The 25,665-nt window shown below is 60.5% G+C and overlaps 2 protein-coding genes across 2 annotated transcripts in view; both read right to left on the reverse strand.

Moving 5' to 3' along the window:
- Positions 1 to 25,665, reverse strand: part of SLC9A8 (solute carrier family 9 member A8) — a 261,909-nt gene that overhangs the window by 155,606 nt on the left and 80,638 nt on the right. The window lies entirely within an intron of this gene.
- On the reverse strand, positions 9,568 to 13,559 carry SNAI1 (snail family transcriptional repressor 1). Its single transcript, XM_056108467.1, has 3 exons — positions 13,290 to 13,559; positions 12,190 to 12,723; positions 9,568 to 9,752 (listed from the first exon to the last, which is right to left on the reverse strand). Exons 1-3 carry the CDS (start codon positions 13,369 to 13,371, stop codon positions 9,568 to 9,570), a joined length of 801 nt encoding a protein of 266 aa, XP_055964442.1. The 5' UTR covers positions 13,372 to 13,559.

Consider the following 25,665-nt stretch of genomic DNA (forward strand, 5'->3'; position numbering starts at 1 on the left):
CGCTTGCCTTGCATGCTGCTGACCTGAGTTCGATCCTCAGCCCCCCAGGGGGTCACCAGACTCTGCCCAGGAGCGACCCCTGAGTGCAGAGCCCGGAGTAAGCCCTGAGCACCGCTGGGTGTGGCCCCCAAACCAGCAAAAATCACAGCGGGACTCCCAGAGAGACTCCGAGTTCTCCCCGTGCCGCGAGCCTGCACAGAATGAGGTTGTGCTCGGTGCTGGACCTCTGTGATGCAGACACCGTTGCTGCACCGGGGTCCCTGTCATCAGCGGCCTCACAGCGGTTCCTGCAGGCCCTGGAGAAGGCACCACCCTGGCAGACACCCTCCCCTTCGGCCCCCAGCTGACCCCCACACCTTCCCCTCATCCCCCCTGCAGCTGCCTCTGCCCTTAGGCCTCTCCCCAGAACACAAGCCCTCCATGCCCCTGGGGTGCGTCCAACAGCCCCCCCCCCCACACACACCAGGGGCCTGACCCCCAGGACTCCCGGACCCCCTGCAGAGCCCCTAGCCCTGAAAGCAGCTTCCACACAAGAAAATCTCCTGGGGGCTTGAGCGATAGCGCAGCCGGGAGGGCATTTGCCTTTTACGCAGCTGACCTGGGTTCAATCCCCAGCATCCCATATGGTCCCCGAGCACTGCCAGGAGTAATTCCTGATCGCCCACTGGGTGTGACCCAAAAAGCAAAAAAAAAAGGGAAGAAAAACTCCCGGATCCAGACTCCAGGCTCTGGTGCTCACCAGCCCTCGGCTGATGCTATAAGGGCCAGTGAGTCCCTCCAGTCCCCAGTCCCCAACCCCCTCCCCCCCACGGGGCCCAGTGGACCTGGAGCTGCATCTGAACTTCGAGGGGCTTTCGTGGGACCCCGCTGAGCTCCCAACCCAGGTGCGTGGGTCCTCCGAGGGGGAAACCCACAGGGAGTGGGGGGTCCCAGGCAGAGACTGGGGCCCTCTGGAACGGGTCAGCGGGCGGGGGAGGAGGCTCAGCACTGCTGACCCCACACCGGGAGGAAGGAGATCTGTGGTCTTTCAGGCCCCCTATGGGGTGTTGGCCCAGGGGATGAGGAGGTGGGAGGGCACTTGCCTTGCAGTGTCCAGGCGGGTCCGAGCCCGGCACCGTGTATGGTCCCCAAGCCCGCCAGGGTGAGCCGAAGGAAACCGACTTAGGGGGCTTGTGGGGCTGTTTCTGCTTTGCAATGTGTCGGACAGCGACTGTGCAAGGCATGTGCTGGTCATCGCCATGGCCACTGGGGGGGCCCCCAGGAGCGTCCTGAGGGCATGTCCCCTGGCTGCTGGGGGCCGAGCCCTCTGCTCCCTGCACCCAGGTCGCAGCCACCCTCCCCGGAATGTGAGTTCCCTGGAACCCGCCCCTGCGCCCCTGGAGGGGTCACCACCCAGTACCCCCTGGCCACACAGATCATGCCAGGGTCCCCCCTGGAGGCGCTCAGGGGATCATGCGGGACCAGGGATGGAACCCAGGGCCCCCTGCATCAGATCCTGCTTTCGCCCCACGGTGCCTGTCCCCGGTCCCCAGGGTAGGCCCCTGAGGGCCACAACCAATCCCCTTAGCAGAGGTGAGGCGACATCGTACTGGGAGCTAATTGGGGGCCAGTCCCTAGTGTCGCCTGTCACTCACAGAATGATGCTGGAGTGTGTGTGTGTGGGGGGGGAAGAAACAAATGCAGCAACAGGGAAGGGGGGGCAGAGGGTGGAGAGGAGGGGCAGAGGGGCTCTCTGGGGCCGTGCAAAGGCCCAGGGGTGGCTGCCAGCACCGAGGAAGGGGAGTCGGGCGTTTCCTGTTGGGGAGGAGAGCCACACTGCGCTCAGCAGGGCTGTTCTGTTCTTTTCATCGAAGAAGGCAGAAGCGACTTCCGGCCAGGGACAGCTCGGGCACGCGGAGCCCGGTGGCATCCCGGCACTTTCCCTGTTCTCCAGGGCCTGGCCCCTCCTCGTGCCCACGCTGGTCCCCCCAGGGCGGTGCTGCTTGGCCATGTGGGTTTGTTCCATTCTCCCTCCTCTCTCCCCGTCTGAGGGCCATCACCCCACGGTCGTCGTTATCCTGCGGAGTCCCCCACTTTCATCCGTGGGGTGGCGACAGGCAAGGTTTCATCTGTGTCTGCTCGTCTTGGGGTCTCCTGAGTGGTGCTCAGGGGGCCTCGGGGTCACCCCAGTGTTCTCAGCGGGGGGTACCCGGGGATGCTGGTGGGGGTGGGGGTTTGGGGGCCTCTGAACCTCTCCTCAGTTTCTCTCTTCCCTCCCTTCCTTCCTCCCTCCCTCCCTCCCTCCCTCCCTCCTTCCTTCCTTCCTTCCTTCCTTCCTTCCTCCCTCTCTTTCTTTCTCCCTTTCTCCCTTTCTTCCTCCCTTCCTTCCTCAGTGTCAGGGAGAGCAAAACATAGATTCCAGCCCACTGAGCCCCACCCCCCCCTTTTTTTTTTTTGCTTTTTGGGTCACACCGAGCATTGCTCCGGGGTTCCTCCTGGCTCTGCACTCAGGAATTACTCCTGGCAGTGCTCAGGGAACCCTACGGGATACTGGGGATCGAGCCCAGGTCGGCCATGTACAAGGCAAACGCCCTCCCGGCTGTGCAATCATTCCGGTCCCTCCCACCTCCCTTTTTAATAGCCAAGTAATAATCCCCTGCATATCCACCCCCAATCCCATGCCTCACTCCCCCACCAACCCTGCCTGGCCGCATCCCTCTCCACTGTGGTGAGCACTGCCTCAGCGAGCACAGGGGTGTGCAGACCTTTGTCAGTTGTTTTGTTGTTGTTGTTGCTGTTGTGACATATACTGCCGTAGTGCTCAAGTCTTGCTCCTGACTCTGTGCTCGAGTCTCACTCCTGCTGGTGTTTGGGGACTGCAGAGGGCTCAGCCGCATCAAGGCAGACACCTGACTTCCTGGACAAGTCTGTGTCTCCATGTTCTCCAGAGAGATACGTAGACCTGGAATTTCTGGATCAGATGCAAGACTTTAAATGTTTTGAGTAAGTGTCTGGAACAATGCAGAGGGTAGGGCGTTTGCCTGGCACACAGTCAACCCAAGTTCCATCCCTGGCATTCCATATGGTCCCCTGAGTACTGCCAGGAGTAATTCCTGAGCGCAGAGCCAAGAGAAAGCCGTGAGCATCACCAGGAATGGGCCAAAAGCAAAAATAAATAAATAAATAAATAGTTTTTTAAAATTGTTTTGAATAAGAGTTTTGGGAGGCGGGGGGATTTAGGAGGTGGTGTGAGGGAAACTAGGGACATTGGTGCTGGGGGATGCATACTGGTGAAAGGATGGGTGTTGGGACATTGTCTGAGTGAACTCCAATCATGAACAGCGTTGTAATGGGCTATCTCACGGTGATTCACTTATTATTACTATTTTTTTGAAAGAGTTTTGAGGAATTTCCATTGTGCTTTCCATTAACACTGGACCAATTCACATTCCTATAAACAGTGTAGAGGCTTAGTTATTTATTTATTTTGGTTAGGGAACCACTCCCAGCAATGCTCACGGCTTACTCCTAGCTCTGTGCTCAGGGATCACTCCTGGCAGGCTCAGGGGACTGCATGGGGTGTCAGAGATCAACCCCGGATCTCCTCTGTGCAAGGCTTCGTCTGCTGGGCCTTGCCTGCTGAACTATCTCTCTGGCCCCTTAAAATATTTGGTTTTGGTTTTGTTTTGGGACCGCAGCGATGCTCTAGGGAGGGGTCTTCCTGGCTCTGCTCTCAGGGATTACTCTTTTTTTTTTTTTTTTTGCTTTTTGGGTCATACCCAGTGATGCTCAGGGGTTACTCCTGGCTCTGCACTCAGTAATTACTCCTGGTGGTGCTCGGGGGACCTTATGGGATGCCAGGGATCAAACCTGGGTTGACCGCGTGCAAGGCAAACGCCCTACCTGCTGAACTATTGCTCCAGCCCTACAGGAATTACTCTTGGTGGTGCTCTGGGGACCATAAGGGATGTCAGGGGGATAGAACCCAGATAGGCAAAGCAAACACTCTCCCCACTGTACAATCACTCCAGCCCCCCTCACAACCCTTTTTAAATTGAGACTTTGAAAGCAAAGAAAGGTAGAAAGGGACCCAGGGTCCTGGCCACTGGGAGCGCTCCAAGCCGGCTGGGGTTCATCAGTGATGGGCCCACCTGTGCCCAGGGGCACCTTGGCCCTGGCACTGCCCCTGGGTGCAAGCACAGGTCTCAGTTTTACAGACAGTGCCTTTCCGGACTCACTCAGGAAGACCCCAGGAGGGATCTAAGGGTGGGCTAGAGCGATAGCACCGTGGGGAAGGCGTTTGTCTTGCACGTGACTGACCTGGGTTCGATTCCCGGCATCCCATATGGTCCCCTGAGCACTGTCAGGAGTGATTCCCGAGTGCAGAGTCAGGAGTAACCCCTGTGCAACGCTGGGTGTGACCAAAAAAAAAAAAAGAAGGGTCTAAGGAATCATCACCAACCCCACTGCCCTTCTGAGTCACTTCCCGTTGCAGAGGGGACAAGTTCTTCACGACCACCGAACGCCAAGTGGTAAAAAGCCCAGGAAAATGGACCCAGAAAACCGGTCCTCAGCAGTGCCACCCTGATCGTCGATCTGAGCCCAAGATGCTGCGGGAATGTGTGGTGTGACAGTCCCTGGGCTCAGAACGTGCCCCACGGAGACGGCTGGAGTGTGAACGGGGGCAGGGAGGACGCTGGCCGGGAGGCTGCTCAAACAAGAGGTCGAAGCTCACAGAGCCGGGGCTGACCCCTGGGCGCCGGAGCTTCTGCACCTGAGTCAGCCCCGGGCAAACATCAGGAGCCCAGGGCGGGCGCGTGGTCGTCACAGCACGGGCTGGAGTTGTCAAAACGTCACAGTCTCGCCAGGAGCACAGGCCAGGGTTGGGGGTAGACTTGGAGCATGCCAAGTCCGAATGCCCCACCCTCCTCACCCCTGTAGTGTCCCCCAGCACCGCCATGAGGGACCCCAGAGCACAGAGCAGGGTAAAACCGGAACCCCCCGGGGCAGGGGCCCTCCCACTAAAATCAGCACAGTCAGGACCGGGGCCATAGCACAGCGGGGAGGCGTCGGCCTTGCATGCAACTGAACAGGTTTAATCCCAGACACCGCATATGGTCCTCCAGCACTGCCACGAGACAGCCCTGAGCACTGAGCCAGGAGTAAGCCATGAGCACCTCCAGGTATGTCTCCAAAACAGTGTGTGTGTGTCTGTGTGTGTGTGTCTGTGTGTGTGTGTCTCTGTGTCTGTGTGTCTGTATGTGTGTGTGTCTGTGTGTGTAGCACGGCACATTTCCTGATTCTGGTCATTGAACTGTGCCTCTAGATTCTGGTTCTAAAGACTGCATGCTTAGGTAGGGGCCAAGTTTAGTCAGATGTAGAGCACCTGCCTTACACGTGTGAGTGCCTGGATTCAATTCCCAGCACCACACACACACACACACACACACACAGAGTCACATACACAGACACACAGACACACACAGTCACAGACATACACAGAAACACAGTCACGTATACAGACACACGCACACCCAGATGCACACAGACACACAGTCACATTCACAGACACACACAGACACACAGACACACACACACACAAGTTTATAGCAATTAGCAATGAAAGTGCCTCATGTTCACGATTGCTCTCAAATGCTTCTGAGAAAAACACATGCATGGGTCTGGAGATGCAGAATGGAAGAAGATGACAACATTTTGGAAAAGTGAAAATTAAAAAGGATTTAAGGGGCTGGAGCAATAGCACAGCGGGTAGGGCGTTTGCCTTGCACGCGGCCAACCCGGGTTCGATTCCCAGCATCCCATATGGTCCCCTGAGCACCGCCAGGGGTAATTCTTGAGCGCAGAGCCAGGAGTAACCCCTGTGCATTGCCGGGTGTGAGCCAAAAAGGAAAATAAATAAATAAATAAAAAATAAAAAGAATTTAAAATAAAAGCCATACTTTTTATAAGCCTTAAAAACAAAGAAAGAGGGGCTGGAGCGATAGCACAGAGGATAGGGCATTTGCCTTGCACACAGCTGACCCGGGTTCGGTTCCCAGCATCCTATAGGGTCCCCTGAGCACCGCCAGGAGTAATTCCTGAGTGCAGAGTCAGGAGGACCCCTGAGCATCGCCAGGTGTGACCCGGAAAGCAAAAAAAGAAAAAGAAAGAAAGAATGGATTCTAGACCCTTGGCATTTTTTCACGACTTTTATGTCAGGTTAAAACTATTCTTCTTATTGTACAATAACAGCTTAATCTTGGCTTTACTCCCCCGCCCCCTCCCTTTCATTGCTGTTGTTGCAGTAATGCTGCAGGTCATGGTGCTCACCGTTGCTGCTCTTGTCTCCCGTCTGTGCTGTGCTCACACACTTGCCCTAGCTGAAGTGCTCTCTGAGGGGGGTGCAGTGCCCACACTTCCGGGCTCACCAGAGGTTGCCCTTCCTGGCTGCTGCTGGTGCACATATGCGCTCACACACACACACACACACACACACACACACACACACACACACACACACACCCCTCTACAGCTTCCCTGCCCACGGGGGTACACCTCCCTTGTGTGGTGCTTCCCCACACCTGGCGACAGTGGCCCGACAGCACCTGAGATGCTGGGGACTGTAGAACTGCAGGGATGGCACTTGCCCATGAGGGACCCCCGGGGTTTGAACTCAGGACCGCACATTTACAAGACCTGTGCAGTTCCTGGGGGGCCGGGGCGGTGCCTCTTCCTTTCAGTTTGCTGTAAACCCTCTCCGGTTTCTGTAGGCAAACACACAGAAGGAAGAGAGCGTCTGTCTGTCTGTCTGTCCCCACCTCTTCTCCCCAGGGAAGGGAGTGTCGCGAGGCCGTGTGGGGAGCTGGACTGTTCCCCACAGAACGTCCTCATGCTTTTCCCTGCAGTGCTGGGGGCCACGCCCAGGGCTCCACACAGGCCCTCGAGCTTTTTGTCCGTCCCCCCCCACCAGTTTAGTGTCCCGACCACCAGTGCTCGGGGCAGCACTTCTGTGCTGGGGCTGGAGCCACGCCCCGGGCCCCGCATTCCCTCCCCGACTGTCCCCCTCTCCCTCGTTCCCTAGAGGGGGCAGCGCCTCCACTCACGGCCAGGGGGGCGGGGGTGGTCCCTCCACTCTCCCAAGCCCAGACTCGGGGTCACCACCCTGCCCCGGCCTCTGCCCCCGGCTGGTCTTGACTCTGGGGTCCCCCTGCCTCCCTGGCCTTTCCCAGGGCCAGGCCAGCTCCTCGCAATCTGGAGGCAGCTGTAATCCCTCCCCCACGGGGTCACGGGGTCGGTCCCTCCCTCAGGTCGCAGCTGGAAGGTCACCCTGGCCTCCTCTGGGGGCGCCTCCTCCAACTGGATGTCATCGCGGGCTTGTTTTCTGGCTCCCCCCCAAGGGGACCCCTCCCCCGTTCTCGGACCCAGAACACAGGGCCTGACACACACACACACACACACACACACACACACACACACACGCCCTACATGCTGTGCTGGAATGAACACCCCCTCAGCACTCCAGTCTCCAGTCACCCCATCACACAGAGGCAGGACTTGGGGGCCCGGGAGGGGGGTCCTGGCTCCAGGTACCCTGCGTGAGTCGGGGCCCGACCCACTGCACCCTTCCCCGGAGGATCACACGTACGACAGACTTACTGGCCACGGGCAGCCATGTCCACTGCGGCAGGCTGGCCACAGCCCCACGGTGCCCAGCCCCCGCCCCCACCACCAGCTCCCTAACTTCCCTTCAGGGAGGCCGGCTACAATTTGGCAATTGTTCCAGAACTTTTTTTTTTTTCTTTGGGGAGGAAAGCTGCAAGTCATTAAAGGCTGCTCGGGGCCTGCGGGTCACCATTTCCTGTTTAGAAGAATCATCTCTCCTCGGGAACATGAGGCCGGCCGGCCCGCGCCGGGAGCCCGCGCCTGCTCGCCTCGGCAGGAAACTGGCATCTCGGCGCTTTTGTGCTGAGAAAGGACACGCATTGCTCTCCTGGCCCCCGAGGGCCCCCGGGGTGAGGTCAGCGCGCCCGCTGGCCAGCTGAGAGGGAGGGATCCAGCCCAGGACGCGGGCCGGCCGCCCGCCCCGTCCCGTCCCGTCCTGGGAGCAGGAAGCCCAGAGCCCCGACCCTTTGGCCTTGCTCCGCACCCTCCTGGCTCCAGCCAATTTCCTCGCATCAAAGGCCATTTGGTACCCAGCGGCCAGACGGAGGTGTGGGCTCGGCCGGGAGGGCCGAGGCAGCCCAGACCCTTGGAAACAGGAAGGATATCCTCTGTCCTCGTCCTCGGTCCTGCTCCCCTGCACATTCCTCCCCCTGGCCAGAGCTGCTGGCCCCGCCCTGCAGTGCTGGGCAGAGCCTGCCGGGCTGATAAGACCCAGGAAACCTGGGGGGCCTGGTCAGTTTCAAACTGCAGGAATGAGCAGCGGGGACGTGGCCAACGGGGTGACGGGCCCAGTGCTGGCCCTCTGGGATTCCCCACGTCATGGCCAACACCCAGATTCTCTTGCAAACTGCATCTCCCGCGACCCAGCCCGGGAGTCCGAAGCCACGTGGTACCCGAGGCCAAGACTAGGACACGCGCTGTCAAGGCCTGCCCCGTCCTCCAGAGTGGCAAACTCCCCCCCTTTTTTTATTTTTTGGTGGGACTCAGCAAGTAAGTGCTCAGGGGACCATGTGCCGATGCCTTCTCCCCCCTGGTCCGGCCCCAGCCCTTGAAAGTCCCCACTAGTGGCACTGGGCATGAGCTCCAGGCACCAGAAAACCCACCGAAATGCCCTTCCACCAACTTGAGAAGACCCGCTCCTCTATAAATTAGCCACTTTATTGAATATCAATAAACTGTACTTATAACTATACAAAAGGTTTCTGAGTACAAAATGTTGCTTGCAATATAAATACCAGTGTACCTTTAAAAATGTAAACATCGCTCCCAGACCCAGCTGTCGGGGCCCCGAAATAGTTCTGGGAGACACAGAGGGCTGCAGACCTCCTCCCCGACACACACACACACACACACACACACACACACACACACACACACACACACGCTCACATGCGCTTCCCAAGAAACAGGTGCCACGGCTGGGACAAAGGGGGCTTGAGCGCGGCCGGGCCGGGGGGCGTCCAGGAGTCCAGGCACGTCCTGTGTCAGGGACCACCCTGCATTCTCTGGGAGGTCCCTGGGTCAGTCCCGCCTCTTGGAGGGGTGGCAGGGTGTCCCCCCTGCGTGGGGCGGGGCCTCCTGGGTGTCTCTGCTTCTGCCCTGCAGCTCAGAGCAGCCCTATCCAAGCCACCTTGGATACACACACGGCAGAGAGGCCACCGGAGCAGGGGTGGCCCGGGAGGGGACTGTCCCCTGCGAGCCGCTCTCCCATCCGCCGTCCAGAAACGTCCACAGAAGTGCTGAGCCTGCTGAGGTGCCCGGCGGAGGCCCGGGGACGTGGCCCTTAGCTGCGCGCCACGGCAGTCTGAGGGGGTTCCGGGGCCGTGAGCACCAAGGAGCCGCGGGGTCCTTCCTTCTGACACTGGGGGAGGCGGCGGGGGGCCGGGGCGGGGGGCGTCCTGGCGAGGCTGGAGGTGTCTGGGGGGGTCAGCGGGGGCCCCCGGAGCAGCCCGACTCCTGGTGCTTGTGCAGCAGAGACATGCGGGAGAAGGTCCGCGCGCACGTGGGGCACTGGTACTTCTTGACGTCCGAGTGAGTCTGCAGGTGTGCCCGCAGGTTGGAGCGGTCGGCGAAGGCGCGGCTACAGTGGGTGCAGGAGAACGGCTTCTCACCTGTGGAGAGCGGGCACATGAGCCTGGGGGCAGGGGCCGCGAGGGCACCCCCACCCTGTCCTGACCCCCCCGAGGGCACCCCCAACCCCAGAGATCCTGCATCTGGCCGCCACCTGAGAGAGCCCAGCTCTGGGCCCTGCTGCCCCTCGGCCAAGACAGCTACTGAGGGGGCGACAGGTGGCGCAGATGGATGTGGCTGGCCCCATGTGCAGGGAGAGGAGACGGGGAAACTGAGGCACAGAGACGCCCAGCACTGGCCCAGGCCAGGCAGCTGCCCCTCCCAGCACCTGACGGCCCGCAGCTGGGTGGGGAACGGCCCCCTTCCACCCGACCACACCCCCAGCTGCACACACCCTCAGTCACAGGCCCTCCCCACCCACGTCAGTCTCCTGCCCTGGCCCCAATCAGGTAGGGGCTTCTCCCTGGCCCATTCCAAGCCCCCGGGGCTGAAGACAGACACCTGTGCCCTCACCCCGGGCCCGGGCTCCGGCCGCCTGCCGGCTGGGAATGCGGGACATGCCGGCGCGTGCTGGAGGGAGGCCGGAGCGAGTCCTGCGTCGTGACCCCTGTCACCACCAGAGGTGCTGCCCCCGCTGAGAGAGTCACCCCAGGATGACAACAGGCAGAGCTGTGCCGGGGGCCTGGGGCGACGATACAGTGGGCGGGGTGCCTGCCTTGCATGCGGCTGACCCATGTTCAATCCTGGCACCCCGTATGGTCCCCGAGCAACGCCTTGAGTGATCCCCGAGTGCACATCCCTGGGTGCGCCGATCCGCCCCCAAAATGAACAAAATGCTAGTTTAAATAAAAAGTTTGGGGGCACACACAGCACGTGCCAAAAACAGTCATACTTCCCCCACTAAATACTTCCCAAGCTCCTACTTGTCCCCAGCACTTCGTTAGGACCAGGGGGGATGTTCTCCCCACAGAAACTGTTCTCACTGCTGAGTGCCAGGCAGGGGGCCCCAAAGGGACTCGACCCAGAGGGACCGACCAGTGGCCTGGGCCCCCTCCTCAGCTCTCCAGCCCCGCGGGGCTCCTCCTCCTTACACCCACCCCCGCCCCGCCGTGGCACCCCGGAAACGGGCGACCCCCAAACATCTCAGCTGAGGCTCGAGGGTGGCCTCCCTTCTCCGTGCCTCAGTTTCCTCATCTGAGAGCAGGGCCAGGAGGATCCCCTCACACCCCCGATGGCCCATAGCACGGAGGCCTGAACAAAAGGGGGGCGGCTCCCGCCGGGGCAGCCGTCCTCACGGTGTGAAATCGGCACCAGGCCGGCGGGGACAAAGGCCGCGGAGGGGGACACTGTACATGCGATACCCCCCGGATTAGAGGGGCCAGCAGCTGCGGCCCAGAACAGGTGCTGGGCACCGCTGCCCGTGCACCTGCTCTGCCCCCCCCCACCCCGGGCCTCCATCAAGGCTCACAATGGGAGTGATGAGGCCCGCGATGTGCATTTCAACAGGCCCTTTGTGCCGAGTCCGGGTGGGAGGGACCAGGGAGCACCCTAGCGCTGGGCTCACCCCCACTGACAGAGCCGCACAGCTGGGCAGGGCCGCGCCAGGCTCAGGACCTGCAAGTGTGTGAAGCATCACCGCAGGGGCCAGCCAAGAGGCCGCGGACGCCCCCAAAGCTCTCGGCGCTGGGCTTCAGGTGAGCCCAGGGCCCGGGAACACCCCCCCAAAGCCCGCTGGGAACCTTCGAGAACCTTCTACCTCACTGACCACTCTGGTCCCCACTCGCTGCTGGACATGGGAGGGCACAGGAGGCGTCTCTGAAGCCCCTGGCTGGTCTCCTTCTGTAGGGCGGCTGCCCTCCCCCCCAACACAGACAGACAGACACACACGCTCTCACTGGGGAGGGCAGAGCAGCGGCCCTGAGAACAGCCCATCAACTCCCAAAGAGGGATTAAGCAGCGGCCACAGACTCCAGGCAGCCCATAAAACACGGCCTTAACCCACCCTGTTAGCCGAGCACAGCCCTGAGGCCCAGAGAGGTCGGCCCACCTGCCTGGAGCCGCACAGCACGCTCTGCGCAGGACACGCCCCCTCGTTTCCCTTCCGGACCAGCACCTCGGCCAGGTGCTGCGCGTCTGTGTCCCTCACTTGACCCCCACGGAAACCTCACGCGGGGGGTTCGTAAGCTCATTGTCCGGGTGAGGAAACGTGGCTTGGCCACCGGCCCCAGAGGACGGACGGACGGGGAGCCAGGTGGGGAGGGGTCGGCCGGCCGTCTGGCAGGGGGGGGCGGGCCTTCACACCTGGTCCCAACAGGAAGGCGCCCTCGGCACCTTCTCCCCCTCTCGCACCTTCTCCCTCCCACCTCCACCCATTTGGCTGCGGGCTGAGGCTCAAAGGGCCGGTCCCAGTCCCGGCGGGGAGGCGGGACCCCCGGGCCTCCACTTCCGCCCCCCCCAGTCCCGCCGACGCCTGCTCACCTGTGTGCGTGCGGACGTGGCCCTGCAGCAGCCAGGGCCGGGAGAAGGCCTTCCCGCAGGTGTCGCACACGCAGGGCAGCGTGTGGCTCCGGATGTGCATCTTGAGCGCGCCCAGGCTGACGTACTCCTTGGTGCAGTACTTGCAGTTGAAGGCCTTGCGCGCCTGGGGGTCCTTGGCGAGGCCCAGCCCGCTCAGCTGCTTGGGCAGCGGGCCCAGGCCCGGGAAGGCGGCGGCGGCGTAGCCCTCGGCCTCCAGGGAGGAGGCGGAGGTGGAGGAGAAGGACGAGGGGGCCGGCGAGGGCGGGCTGGGGGGCTGCGAGCCCTTCCCGCTGTCCTCGTCCGACAGGGCGGTCAGCTCGGCCGCCTTGGGCAGGTCCGCGGGCAGCAGCGCCGCCCAGCTCAGCGGCCGCGCCTGCGGTGCCAGGAGGGAGTCCCAGATGAGCGTGGGCAGGGAGGCCGTGGGGTTGAGGACCTCCGGGGGCGGGATGGCCGCCAGCAGGTGGGCCTGGTCGTAGGGCTGCTGGAAGGTCAGCTCTGCGGGAGGGGGACACGGGGACGGTCAGCGCGGGGCTCCCTCCGGACCCTGCCCGTCCCCCCTGCCCGGGCGCACACGGGGGCCCGGGACCAGCCCGGCCGGCCCGAGAGAGGCTGACAGGTCCCTCCCGGCCGGCTCACCTGGTGCGCCCGCGGGGGGTGGCCCGCGTGCGCCCCGAGCCCGGGGGTCCCGCTCCCCGGCGGGCGCCCCCTCACACCCCCCACCGGCCGTCCCAGCCCCTCCCCCAAATCCCCTGGACTCCGGACTCTCCCCCGGCGCGCGGGGCCGCCGCGCCCGGCACTCCGCCTCTCGCCGCCGGGCTCCGGGGCTCCCCGCGCCCCGCTCGGCCCCCTCCAGGCGCGCGGGCGCGTGCACGGGGGTCACCTGCCCCCCACGCGCGGCCGAGCAGCCCCCCGCCCGCCCGCGCTGCCCCCGCTGGCCCGCCGTTCCGCCCCCGGGTCTCCCTCCCTCCCTCCCTCCCTCCCTCCGGGCGGCCCCCCACCCGGACCCCGGCCACCCTCCGCCCGGGGGTCCACCCGCCCCGCCAACCCGCCGCCCCCCTCACCTGGGCAGGAGTCGTGCAGCTCGCTGTAGTTGGGCCTCCGGCGGGGGCAGGACGACTTCCGAACCAGGAAGGAGCGAGGCATGGTGGCCGGGGCAGCCGGGGGGGCAGCGGGGCGCGCCGGAGGAGCAGGAGCGTCCACCCGCGAGGCCGTGCAGGACCGCTGTGAGTGGAGCCGCCCCGCCAACTCCTTTAAATACGCCAGCGCCTGGAAGGGCGGGACGGGCGGGGCCCCGCCCCTCGGCCGCGTCCTCGCCAATCGCAGCGGGCCGCTCGCGGAGGCCCCGCCCCGCCGCCGCCGCCGCGCCAATCGCAGCGGGCCGCCCGCGGAGGCCACGCCCCAAGCAGGTGCGCCGGGGGTGGCGGGACCCGCGCCGCGTGGCGCTGCGAGCCGGGCGTGGGCTGCCCGGAGGCGGCGGGCTGTGGGGCGGGTGGGGCGCGGAGGGTCCCACGGAAGGACTCACCCGAGCCCGCGCCGCACCGCCCGCTGCCCGCCGGGCGCCCCCCTCGCGCCGCGCGTCCGGGCACCTGACTTTCCGAAACCGCCTCCGCCTCCGGCCTGGGGAGGGGACGGAGGAAATTTCCTGCCTCTGCCGGCCCGGCCGGCGCCCGGCCTGCAGCGTGGGGTCTGCGGGGGACCCCACGCCCTCCGGGCGGCTGAGACGGGGCCGCTGGCAGAGGAGGCGCCTCTGGCGACGTGCGTCCTTTGCAGCGGTTCGCTGCGCGCCCGCGGCACCGAGCACTGTTCCCGGAGCTGGGCTGCACCTGGAACCGGACGCGCCGGGGTCTCGCCCCAGGGGCGCTCCGCCCTGGGCCGAGGGAGACGCGCCAAACGGTTACAGTGCACCGGGAGCTCGGCCGGGGCACGGCCACCGAGCAGGGACAGGCCAGGGCCGGGCCAGGGGCGACCGCCCCGACAGGAGAGGACACTGCAGGGCACAGGACTTCGTGCGTCCGCGCAGCTGCCGCGGCTGGGGGTGGGGTGGGCAGGCCGGGAGTGACATCTGACCTGCAGGTCAGCGCCTGGAGGAGTTTGGACTTTGCCCGGGGGCACGGGGGAGCCGGGAAGGGCCTTCAGCTGCGCAGGGACCTGTTTCAATCGGCCGAGGGAGATCACGCCGCGCAGGTGGGCGGGCGGGAGAGGGGTGCCCGCACCTGCCCGGGCCGTCACTCCCGCGTCGAGCCTGGACGGGACCCTGTTCCTGCCCTCAGCTCTCACCGGGACGCACCTGAACTGCGGGGGTGGGGGGGTGGGGACCAGAGGCTGAACAAGAAAGGCACAGGGCCGGGAAAACCTGTGAGCGAGGACTAGCACCCCTGGACCTCCTCTTAAGCTCACCCCTCGAATGCAGTCGCCAGTGGCCCCCTTTTTCCCGGCTCACCCACCAAGAGCCAAATCCCCCCTTGACTGTCTTCTGCACTGTGGGAGCCCCTCACCCCGCTGCTCTCTGCACCCCAATGCCCTTTCCCGCCCCCGCCCTGGGCGCTGGCCTCCAGCCTCCCTCCTGAGTCCCCTCTTCCCCCCAGGGTCACCTGGCCGGTTCCCTTTCTTCTCTGCTTCCATTTAACTTTGGCGGCCGGGCGCTTAGCCTCGTTAGTAAAGAGAGAAATGCAGATGAGATTTCACAGCCACCAGAAGGACAACAAGCAAACATTTGGTCAGTGCTGATAGGGGTGTGAGGGCGCTTCGCTGTGTCCCGGGTGCTGGAAGTGACAGGTGACTCACCTCTCAGGCCAACCGCTTCCCAGGGGTTCTCAGACAGAGCCACTCACTGCCCATCGGCTCCAGCCCCACCCCCACAGACAACCTGATTGGATTATTCTGGGTGGGTCCTGAGTATTAGCATTTTGGAGGATTTCCCCCCCAGGTGATTCCTGCCCAAGCCAAGGCCCCGCGGAAGAAGCTGGCACCCTCCTCCCTGAGAGCAAAAACCAAGCTGGAAGCAACCCAGAAGTTTAACCTAGTGGCCCAGAGGAGGAGGAGGGTGGGGTGTAATAGCCGCAGTGGAAATCTATGCAGCAACGAAAAGTATGTGCACAGACACCAGCAGGGGGAAATCTCAAAATGCGAACACTGGGGCACGGGGAGAGTTCAAAGGGCTGACTTTGTGTGTGGAAGCCCCTGGGGTTCGGCCCTGGCACTTCATGGTTTCGTGACCGCAGCGGAGAGCAGCCTCCGAGAGCCTGGGGCAATGGAGTGGTGGCCCCTGGGCACTGCCAGATGTGCCCATTAGGTCACAGATACGTGGTTACATAGAGCCAATGGCAGAAAGGCAAAACCCCATATCGTTTGGGGCTCTATGTGACAGTGGTAGAATGATAGGGAAATGAGGAAATGTTTAATACTAAATTCTGGGCTGGAGCGAGAGCACAGCGGGAAGGGCATTTGCCTTGCGTGTGGCCGACCCTGGTTCGATGCCCAGCATCCCATATGGTTCCCCTGAGCACCGCCAGGAGTAATTCCTGAGTGCAGAGCCAGGAGTAGCCCCTGAACATTGCCAGGTGTGACCCAAAAAGCAAAAACGAAGTAAATAAAAATAAATTTGGGGGTGGGGAGAGGGGGCGTGGTTCATTGGCTGTCAGAGGAATGGCCTCAGGTTCTTAGTAACTGTTTCCTAAGAGTTCTTAGTAACTGTTTCTTCAGTGTTGGTGTTCAGAGTGATGAACAAATTGAATACTTCGAATGAGGTATCTCACATAAAATGAAACTCTACAGACGGAAGAGTTAGTACCCGGGCTAAGGCACTTGCTTTGCATGCGGCCCATCCTCGTTCGAACCTCCCCATATCCTGTGAGCTCAACCATGTGTGATCTAAACCCCCCACCCCCAATCAAGAAAACTCAGGTCCCCACCTTCAGGGAGCTTTTCCAGACCACCCTAGGGGAAGAAGAACCCCACCCTTGCCTGCCAATGCCCACCTTCTAATGCGCTCTGCCTCGCTCATCCTGGCAGGGTTTCACCCTTCAGAGCCTCAGTTTCCCCAACTGAGTGGTTGACTTCTCTCTCCTAGAGAGATGCCCAGAGGGGGAAGAAGTCCAGAGGCCACTCACCATCATGGCCTGGGCTCAGAGCTTCCACTTTCCTTGGGCCTGGGGGTGGTTCTCAGCCCCAGCCGGCTGTGCCTGGAGAGGGTTTCTCAGTCCTGGGGGCGGCGGTGGCGAGGGGCGCAGGGGAGGGAGTTCGGGAGCGCGTGGGGACGCTCAGGGGAGGCACCTCCCACTCCCCCAGTGCGCTCCTCCGGCGCCCTCTGCTGGCCACCGTGCCCTGCGCGATGCGTAGAGTGGGGTGCGCAGGACTTTGGGGGGCGGTGTGTGTGAAAACTGGAATAAAGGGCTTGTGGTGGAGGCTGGAGAGTGGGGATAGCGGGGAGGGCGCTTGCCCTGCATGTGGCCGACCCGAGTTCGATCCCCAGCATCCCATAGGATCCCCCGAGCACCGCCAGGACTCATTCCTGAGCTCGACAAAGAGACAGCCCTGAGCACCGCCCCCCAAATGTGGTCCCAAAATATATAAAAAAAAAAACACCCCACCACCACCATCAAAAAAAAAAGAGAGAGAGAAAAGGGCAGGCCTTGATGGCCACTTGGGCCTATTTTACACTTCCAGGAAAGGCCCTCTGAAAGAAATAACATTTTCCACAGGTGTCCGTTCCTGCCCTCCCCCACCACCATCCTCACTAAAAATAAAGCCAATTTGGGGCAGACTGCTCAGCGGGTATAGGGCCTGTCTTGCATGCCACTGAGCCAGCTTCGATCCCTGGCACCACTATCTCTCTGGACCAAAAATAAGGTCAATTTTAATTTTTAGGAGGGTGCGTGGGGAGGAGGAGTCACTCCTGGAAGGGATCTGGGGACTTACCTGGGAGCTGTGTTGAATCTATTGAATCTAGGTTGGTCACATGCAAGATGAGTGCCCGACCTGCTGTACTCTCGCTCTACTCCCTAAATCCAACTAAATGATCATTTTACAACTAACCCCTCCCCCCAAAAAAATCCGACTCCCTTTCAGTCGCTTGCCTTGCATACAGCCGACCTGGGTTCGAGTTCCAGTACCACATAAGCTCCCCCGAGTTCCACGGGGAGTAAACCCTTGAGCACATTCACATGTAGCTCCCCCAGAAAAGACCCCAACAATTTCCTGTATCACTTTCTGGTCTTCCAGATGGACCCCTTTTTGCTTTTTGGGTCACACCCGGCGATGCACAGGGATCACTCCTGGCTCTGTACTCAGGAATTACTCCTGGCGGTGCTCAGGGGACCCTATGGGATGCTGGGAATCGAACCTGGGTCGGCCGCGTGCAAGGCAAACGCCCTCCCCGCTGTGCCATCGCTCCAGCCCCTCTCCTGGGCCCTTTCGCTGTGAAGCCCGGTGGGTGGCTGGACCTTTGCTCTGGGTCATTACTCTCGGCTCCTTCGGCCTTTTGTGGGGCCGTGGACTTCTCACTGTGGGTGGTAACACTCAAGTTTTCTAACGAGGGGGCGCTGGGTGGCTCTTCGGCGCACATGGTTTCCTTTTTAGGAGTACGAACAGGTGGCAACTTCAGTGAACGCCTTGGACAGACAATTTCTGCCGTCCAGGCCCAGTGACTTGAATGACAGAACGGCGAGGCATTTGTCCGAGTGTCCTCCAAATAAGGTTAAAGTAAGTGACCCTTGCAGCAGACTGGTGGCCAGGCTGGAGGTTCCTTCTCTGAAGCCTTGAGATGCAGACTATTGTCTAACCTTTTTATCTTTGTTCTCCTGATAAGGGGAACTGGGCCGGCCCAATTACTATTTGCACTTCACCCAAGCGGGGTGGGAGACCGTCACATACCCCACAGCCATTCCTGCCTTCTGCTCCAGAGAGTCCTGTTCCTTTTGTGTCCATCCCACCAACCCCTTTTGGCCCAGAGAACTTTTATCTCCGCGTGCGACAGCTGACCACTGGGATGAGACTGGCCGTCGGGGAGGAAACGGCTCGGAGAGCCTCGGTCCCAAGAAGACTTGTCTCTGGAAAGTTGGAGGAACAGGTAAGGGCTCACCTGGCCTCCCCCGTGACTTTTGAGAACCAACCCACTGAGGTCTCACTCTGACTCAGCGCTCGGCCCGCCCCAGGTCCCACCCCCAGGATAGAAATGTCTTTCAGGGGAAACCGGGGCCAGAGCCTTGGTACAGCTGGGAGGGTGTTTGCCTTGCACAAGATCGACCCGGGTTTGATCTGCAGCATCCATATAGTCCCTGAGCATGGCCAAAAGTAATTCCTGAGTGCAGAGCCAGGAGTAACCCCTGAGTAACACTGCCTGGTGTGACACCCTCCCCACCCCCCCAAAAAAAGGGGGGAGTGTGGGAGGGGGGCAGAGGGGAGGAAGGCCAAGGGAGGTCGGGCAGCCTCATCCCTTCCCATCCGCGAACCTCCCTCTGAGGGGCCCTTGGGGAGCTTGGCAGTGACTGACCCCCCCCCCCCGCGTCCCTCAGAACTGATGTCCAGTTGCAGCAAGATGCCAGGAAGGGTAGCTGTGGGGGAGGGGCTCAGTGCTGGAGCACTCGCTTCACAGTGGGAACCCTGGGTTCCATCCCTGGCACCGAGACAGCAGGGTGCAGGGCACACGCGGGTGTGCGAGTGTGCTTGCACAGCTAAACAGGAACACGCACAGCTAATCCTGGGGACTCCTTGGCAACACGTGACCCCCTGGAGAGCTGAGACACTGATGGGTGCAGGGAGGGGAGGGACTGTCTCTGGGAAGGGAGCTGGAAGGCTGCCTGGAGGTGGCAGAGACATACTTTTTTTTGGGGGGGGCCGGTTGGGGCCACACCTGGAGGTGCGCAGGGCTTACTCCTGGCTCTGTGCTCAGGGATCATGCCTGGTGGAGCTCAGGGGACCATATGCCGTGCCCGGGATCAAACCAGGGTCTGCCGCATGCAGGACGAGCACCTTAGCACCTGACTGATCTCTCTGCCCCCGCCCCCCCCCATTCATTTGAAACGGAGGAACACAAATGACTCTAAAGACCAGTGGGCAGTGCCATTCAAGTGGCACAGCCAGGGGGGTGGGGCGGCCTGGAGGTGGCTCAGAGCAGAGCTCTCATCTTGCATGTAGGAGGCCCTGGGTTTGATCCCCGGCACCGTATGGGCCCCTGAACACCACTAGGAGTGAGCCCTTGAGCACTGTGCTAGGAGTAGCCCCCTGAGCACCACTGAATATGATTTAAAAAATTATTATTATTATTATTATTTTGCTTTTTGGGTCACACCCAGCGATGCTCAGGGGTTACTCCTGGCTTCTGCATTCAGAAATCACTCAAGGCGGTGCACAAGAGACTATGGGAGGGTGGGAATCGAATCCTGGTCGGCCTCATGTAAGGTAAGCTCCCTACCTGCTGTGTTAATGCTCCAGCCCCTAAAAAATTCTTTTTCAGTTGAAACAAATTTATTTTTGTGGTGGTGGGGGGGACACACCCGGCAGTGCTCAAGGCTTACTTCTGACTCTGCACCCAGCGGTCCCTCCTGGCAGGCTCAGGGGACCTGTAGCGGGTACCGGGGATGGAACCCTGGTTGGCTGCTTGTAGGCAAGGGCCCTTGTATCGTGGCTCTGGCCCCTGGAGAAATTCATTTTTACAATACAGGGCAGCTGAAGGCGGCGAGGCTCCGCTCTCTCCGGCTGCAGTCTTGCAGGGAAAGCCCGTCTCCCGGTGGGCCCCTGAACCGCCCCGTCGGGGAGGCCCCAGCCAACGCCGTTCTGCACGTGAGGCCTGAGTGCCTCAGCAGGTGCGGGGGCCCCCCGGCTTGTTTGGACCATCGGAGCAGAGGTCGGCAACCCCAGTCCAGGACACATCACACCAGAGGTTTGTTTTTGGCCGAACCTTGAACTAAGCACGGCTCTCGCAGATAAACATTTGCAATCACCCAGAGGGTCGGGTCTCTTCCTCGGGACCTCAATGACGTGGAAATGTTAATCTTCAACACCAGAGAAAACTAGGGCCTGGGTCCTCCTGCTTCGACCCCCCCCCCTTAAATCACATGGTTCCCCCAAGCACTGCTAGGTGTGGCCTGCCCACCCCCAAAGCAGAGAACCCCATCCTCACTCGGGGCCCTAGAATGCCCTCCACAGTTGGATTGAAATAACACGATATGGAGCCAGCCGGCCCTTGCCTTGCCTGCGGCCGACCCGGGTTTGATCCCCGGCACCCAGACCCTTTCGGGAGTGATTCCTGAGTGCTGAGCCCTGAATAAGCCCTGAGCACTGAGCCCTGAGCACCACTGCGTGTGCCCCCCAGAAAGAACAATAACAATGAAGAAGAGATAGGATTATATTTGGACTCTGATACCAGAACTGGGAAGATGCTTTCTCTTGTTATGAAAGTACCTCTTCAGGGGACGGAGCCATAGCACAGCGGGGAGGGCACTTGCCTCACAGGCAGCTGACCTGGATTTGATCCCGGCGTCCCACAGGGTCCCCTGAGCCCTGCTAGGAGTGGTCCCTGAGTGCAGAGCCAGGAGTCAGCCGTGAGCATCACTGGGTGTGGCCCCCAACACAAACAAACAGAAAGTGCCTCTTCCAGGCGGCTGGGCACAGGCCCTCTCCTCAGACCGTGCGGCTGCCCCAGGCGGTGCGGGCAGGTCCCGGGCATGCTCCGAGCTGGCCGCCGTCCTCCCGACTATCACACTATCTCCCCTGCCCGCGATAGCGCCCGTCCTATCTCCGCCTTCCCGGCAGCAGGCTGCAGGGGTCTCCGGGAAGAGCCTTGGGGGTCCTCTGGCCAGAGCGCCCACTTCTGCGGGCACGGCTGACGTGGACCAGCGGGACCAGGAGGGAAGGAAGCGGCCCCAAGCTCTCCCGAGGCCTCCGTCCTCCCTTGGCGGCCTGGGTGCTCCCACTGCCTGGAACAGCCGGCCTAGGGCCGCCCCTCCCATGTTGCCTCCGGCTTATCTGCTGGGTTGTTTTCTGAGCCCTGCCCGGAATCGAACCCAGGGCCTCACACAGGCCAGGCGAGTGCTCTTCTGGCCGCGCCCGCCCGCATCCTCGCCCATTTGATCCTCACAGCAGGCCCTGAGGGGTAGCAAGTTTATCGGCAGGTTCTACAGAGGAGGAAACTGAGGCGCTGAGCTGCTCAGAAGTGCCTGAGTCTCAGTAAGCAGGTGAGGGGCGGCAGGAAAAAGCGCTAAGCGGGCAGGGCACCAGTCTTGAGGGGCCAGGGCCCGCCAGGCGGGGGTCAGGGCAAGGGCGGGGAGGGGCATTTGGGCACAAAGGGCACAGGGTGAGGGCTAGGGCATACAGGGGAGATCATGGAGCCAGGGACCACCCCACGGGCCACGCGCAGGGGCCTCCAGCCTCACATGTGCTGCCCAGCTGGTCAGGCGCATGTAGGTCAGGTGTAGGTGAGGTCAGATGCAGGTGAGGTCAGCTGCATTCAGGTGAGGTCAGGTGCAGGTGGGGTCAGCTGCATGCTGTCCTAGCCACTGTACTATCTCCTGCTCCCACCCCTGGAGTTTTTGAGACTTCAGAATCGCTTTCTGAATTTATTTTGGTTTGGGGGCCACCCCAGTCAGTGTAGCGGTGTTTGGGTGCTATGTGGTCTTGAGGATGGAACCCAGGGCTCCTGCATGCAAAGTCTGAGGCGTGCCAGTGTGGTTTTCGAAGTCAGGGAGGTTTCGACAAAGTTTCGAAGGCAGTGATCTGCTTTAGCCATCTTTTTCATCTCTTTATTTATGCTGGCACTGTAGCACTGTCCTCCCGTTGTTCATCGATTTGCTCGAGCGGGCCCAGTAACATCTCCATTGTGAGACTTGCGACTGTGCTTGGCACATCCAATACGTCACGGGGAGCTTGCCAGGCTTTGCCGTGTGGGTGAGAGACTCTCGGGAGCTTGCTGGGCTCTCCGAGAGGGACGGAGGAATTGAACCCGGCTCGGCCGGCCCGCTGCGCGCAAGGCAAGTGCCCTACCGCTGTGCTATCGCTCCAGCCCTTATTTATATTAAGAAATATTAATAAATAAACGCTGGGGAGAAAGCCCAGGACCCACAGGAGGAAAGTGCTGGGGTTTCTGATCTGTAATCTGGGGCACGGCTGAGACCAGACACCTGTGATCTAGGCCACCCCTTTCCTCCACTACAATCATCGAGTCAGGCTCGAACTGGCTGCCAGTGCAGAAATCTTCCATGCTCACACATGCCAGTCTGATTTTATGACTCCAGTACAAATGCCCACTCAAGGGGCCAGAGCTATAGTACAGCGTGTTTGCCTTGCATGCAGCCGACCTGAGTTCGATCCCCAGCATCCCACCTGGTCCCCTGAGCACTACCAGGAGTAATTCCCGAGTGCAGAGCCAGGAGGAACCCCTAAGCATCACCTGGTATAACCCCCCAAAAAAGCAAAAAAAAAAAAAAGCTGCATATGGTCCCCTGAGCCCCAAACACTACCAGGACTAAGACCTGAGCACAGAGCCAGGAGCGAGCCCTGGGCACAGAGCTTTGAACACTGGGAGTAAGCTTTGAGCACTGCCCAGTGTGGGTTCCCCCCACAAATAATCTGAATTTCAGGTAGGAAAAAATAGGATTTAGGGGCTGGAGCGATAGCACAGCAGGTAGAATGTTTGCCTTGCACTCAGCCAACCTAGGTTTGATTCCCAGCATCCCATATGGTCCCCCGAGCACTGCCAGGAATAATTCCTGAGTTCATGAACCAGGAGTAACCCCTGTGCATCGCCGGGTGTGACCCAAAAATTAAAAAATAAAAAAAATCCAAAACAAATAGGATTTACAGATCTGATGCAGATGAACTTTATTGGAAACTCAACTGTAACTGGGCCTCTTTTGTTCAGTTTTAGCCAGAAATAAGGTTTCCAGGTACTGCCAGGAGTAGCTTCGAGGACCACCAGATGTGACCCCACCACAGCTGTGCCCACCCCAATTCCACCGTGGGAGGGAAGGGCCGTCTGATGATTTGTGGGGTGAGGAGTGATTTCCGTTTTCTTCTGCTGCTGGCAAAACAAGCGCTGACCCGCTGTCCTAAGGCTCCGGCCCTCCGTTTCTTTTTCAGTTTTCCACCCTCTCTCCATCTCCATCTGCTTTCAGCAACAGGCTTTTTCCCTTGGAAAGATTTTAATTTGCTCCCCTGGGCAGCCTGAGGGCAGGCCACCTCCTCTCAGCACCGAGAGCACAATCTGAATCTACCTGATTGCCCGTGGGCGGTGTCCCAGTCTTTTCTTCCCAGCAACAATAGTGCTGGAGATCCTTGTGAAGGACTCTGACCTCGGCCTCCTGGACAATTGTCTGCAGGGTGTGAGTCCCAAGCCACTGGTCACTTTTCAGTCTGCATTCCTGCCGCTTCCGGCCTCAGAGTCAGGCTCTGCTCTCCCCACTGTCCCTTTCAGCTGTCTCCACTCCCTGGCTCGTCCATCTCCCTATCTCTGCCTCAGTTTCTCCCTGCACCAGAAGCTTCTGTCCTCTCCCCCAGTGACTCAGCAAGTGGCCAAGGGGTGTGTGGAACCATGCGGGCCCCGTCTGCGCTCTGGTTCCAATGGGGCCAAAGGGGAAAAGAGCTAGACAGCCTCGGGTGACACGGGCCAGGGTCAGAGAGGTGAGGGCGGTGGACAGGCTTGTGGGTGGACTACCCAGCCCATATTTGATCTCCCACCCCACCCGGTTCCACAGACTGCCAGGACCGACCCCCCGAGCACTGAGCAGGGCCAGGTGTGGAGCAAAACCAACAAAGAACAGGGCCTGTCCTCACCGGGAGTGCCCTGGCCACATGGGCAAGGCAAGAGGGGACAGGCCAGGGGGTAAAACGCCCAGCGTAACAAACCAGACGCTGAGTGTTCGCAGTACTGCATTCTGAATCTCATACGAGCCTCTCCGCCACTGGAAAGCCCGTTTCTCTTTCTCTTCTCACATCTCAGCTATTAGTTCTGATCTTTGGGCCACACCCAGCAATGCTGAGAGGTTATTCCTGGTTCTGCACTCAGGAATCTCTCCTGGCAGTGCTCAGGGGACCATGTGGATTGACGCCAGGGATTGAGTGAGCCCAAGTCGGCTACGTGCAAGGCTGGCATCTTTCCCGTCGTACTATCGCTCCAGTGCGTCCGAGCAAATTTCTTTCAAGAAAATCTTGCTTCTCTCTCTCACACCCGAAGATGGTGACCCAGGAGGAACGATCATCTGTCTACTGACGGACGTGGCCATTTAGGGTGCCACTTTCTTCTTTATTCTGTGTCGTGTGTGTTGGTGTCAGGGTTGGGAACCCCCAGTTGCCCACCGTGCTCTGACCGTTACTAACTTCTCCCTGAAGAACATTCTTTGGGGATTTCTCCACCGGTTTCCCCTGGGAGCAGCCTGCAAGGGACAACTGAAGTCCACAGAAAAAGACGATCTTTATCACCAGATGAAGAGCCACTCTCGTGCAACCGTAAGACAAGGCTGGGCACGTCCACCCGATTCTGACCATCAGCCCACCTGCTGTTCCACCTTAAATCCAAGAAGTTTGCTGTAACACTAATGCCTCTTTATGGCAGCATTTCCTACACTAAGGGTGCATTTTCTGAGGTTTTTTAATTTATTTAGTTCTATGTGCTGGGGCCAGGAGACTATGCAGGGTGGGATCAAACCCAAGCTCCAGCCTCCAACCCCCGAGGTTCTCTTATTTTTGAGGGTTTTTTTTTTTTTTAACCACACCTGGAGGTACTCAGGGATCATTCAGGCATGTGCTTGGAAACAAGCACCCTGACCCCAGGACTCTCTCCTGCCCCTCGAAGGCTCTTTTTGTCTGGAGACCACCCCTGGCTGTGATCAGGGCCCGTGTGTGCCAAGGATGGGAAACAGGCAAGCACTTCCTCCTGTGTTCTCCCCCATCTCTCCGAGGCCCTTTACAGGTTCCGAGAGAGACTGGCAGGCTACAACACTAGGCCTGTGCTCCAAGAGGCCCGGGTTCGATCCCTGAGTACCTCCATGAGTGCTAAGCCAGGAACAGCACCTGGGCACTGCTTGGGTGTGACCCCCCAAATAAACAAAAGATCGTCTCAGGCCGTATCTGCCGCTCAGAATCTCCAAGTCAGGGGGCCTGAGGGTCCGTTTTACTGCCAATGTCTCCCAGGCGCTGCTGGTCTTCAGGGCCCACGGTCACTCTCCACACAGCCAGCTGTTTGGGGGCAGCAGGCGCTCGAGCATGGATGAGAAAAATGAAGTTTAAGTACTTGGTTTGCGGCAGGCCCTGATCTAGAGGCTTCGGAGAGGCCGGGGGTCACCAGATTCCCACGACTCTTGGAGGTTGACTCGAGTTAATCTCATTTTACAGATGAGGACACCAAAGCACAAAGAGATTAGAAGATTCTTCTGGAACCCAAGTGAATAGGGTGGCCGTGCACCCGCCAGTCTCCACCCAGGTACACCTGCTGGGCGGCTTCCCTGT

Source organism: Sorex fumeus, unplaced genomic scaffold (assembly GCF_029834395.1).
Source record: "Sorex fumeus unplaced genomic scaffold, SorFum_2.1 ptg000213l, whole genome shotgun sequence".
Taxonomy (NCBI): Eukaryota; Metazoa; Chordata; class Mammalia; order Eulipotyphla; family Soricidae; genus Sorex; species Sorex fumeus.

Bases quoted from the DNA above. Each gene is read 5' to 3' on its own strand.
- SNAI1 (XM_056108467.1), bottom strand. From the start codon at position 13,371: ATGCCTCGCTCCTTCCTGGTTCGGAAGTCGTCCTGCCCCCGCCGGAGG. The intron at 12,724-13,289 runs GTGAGGGGGGCG...CCCCTCCCGCAG, and splicing joins GCTGCACGACTCCTGCCCAG to AGCTGACCTTCCAGCAGCCC. The intron at 9,753-12,189 runs GTGAGCAGGCGT...CGCTCTCCACAG, and splicing joins CCACGTCCGCACGCACACAG to GTGAGAAGCCGTTCTCCTGC.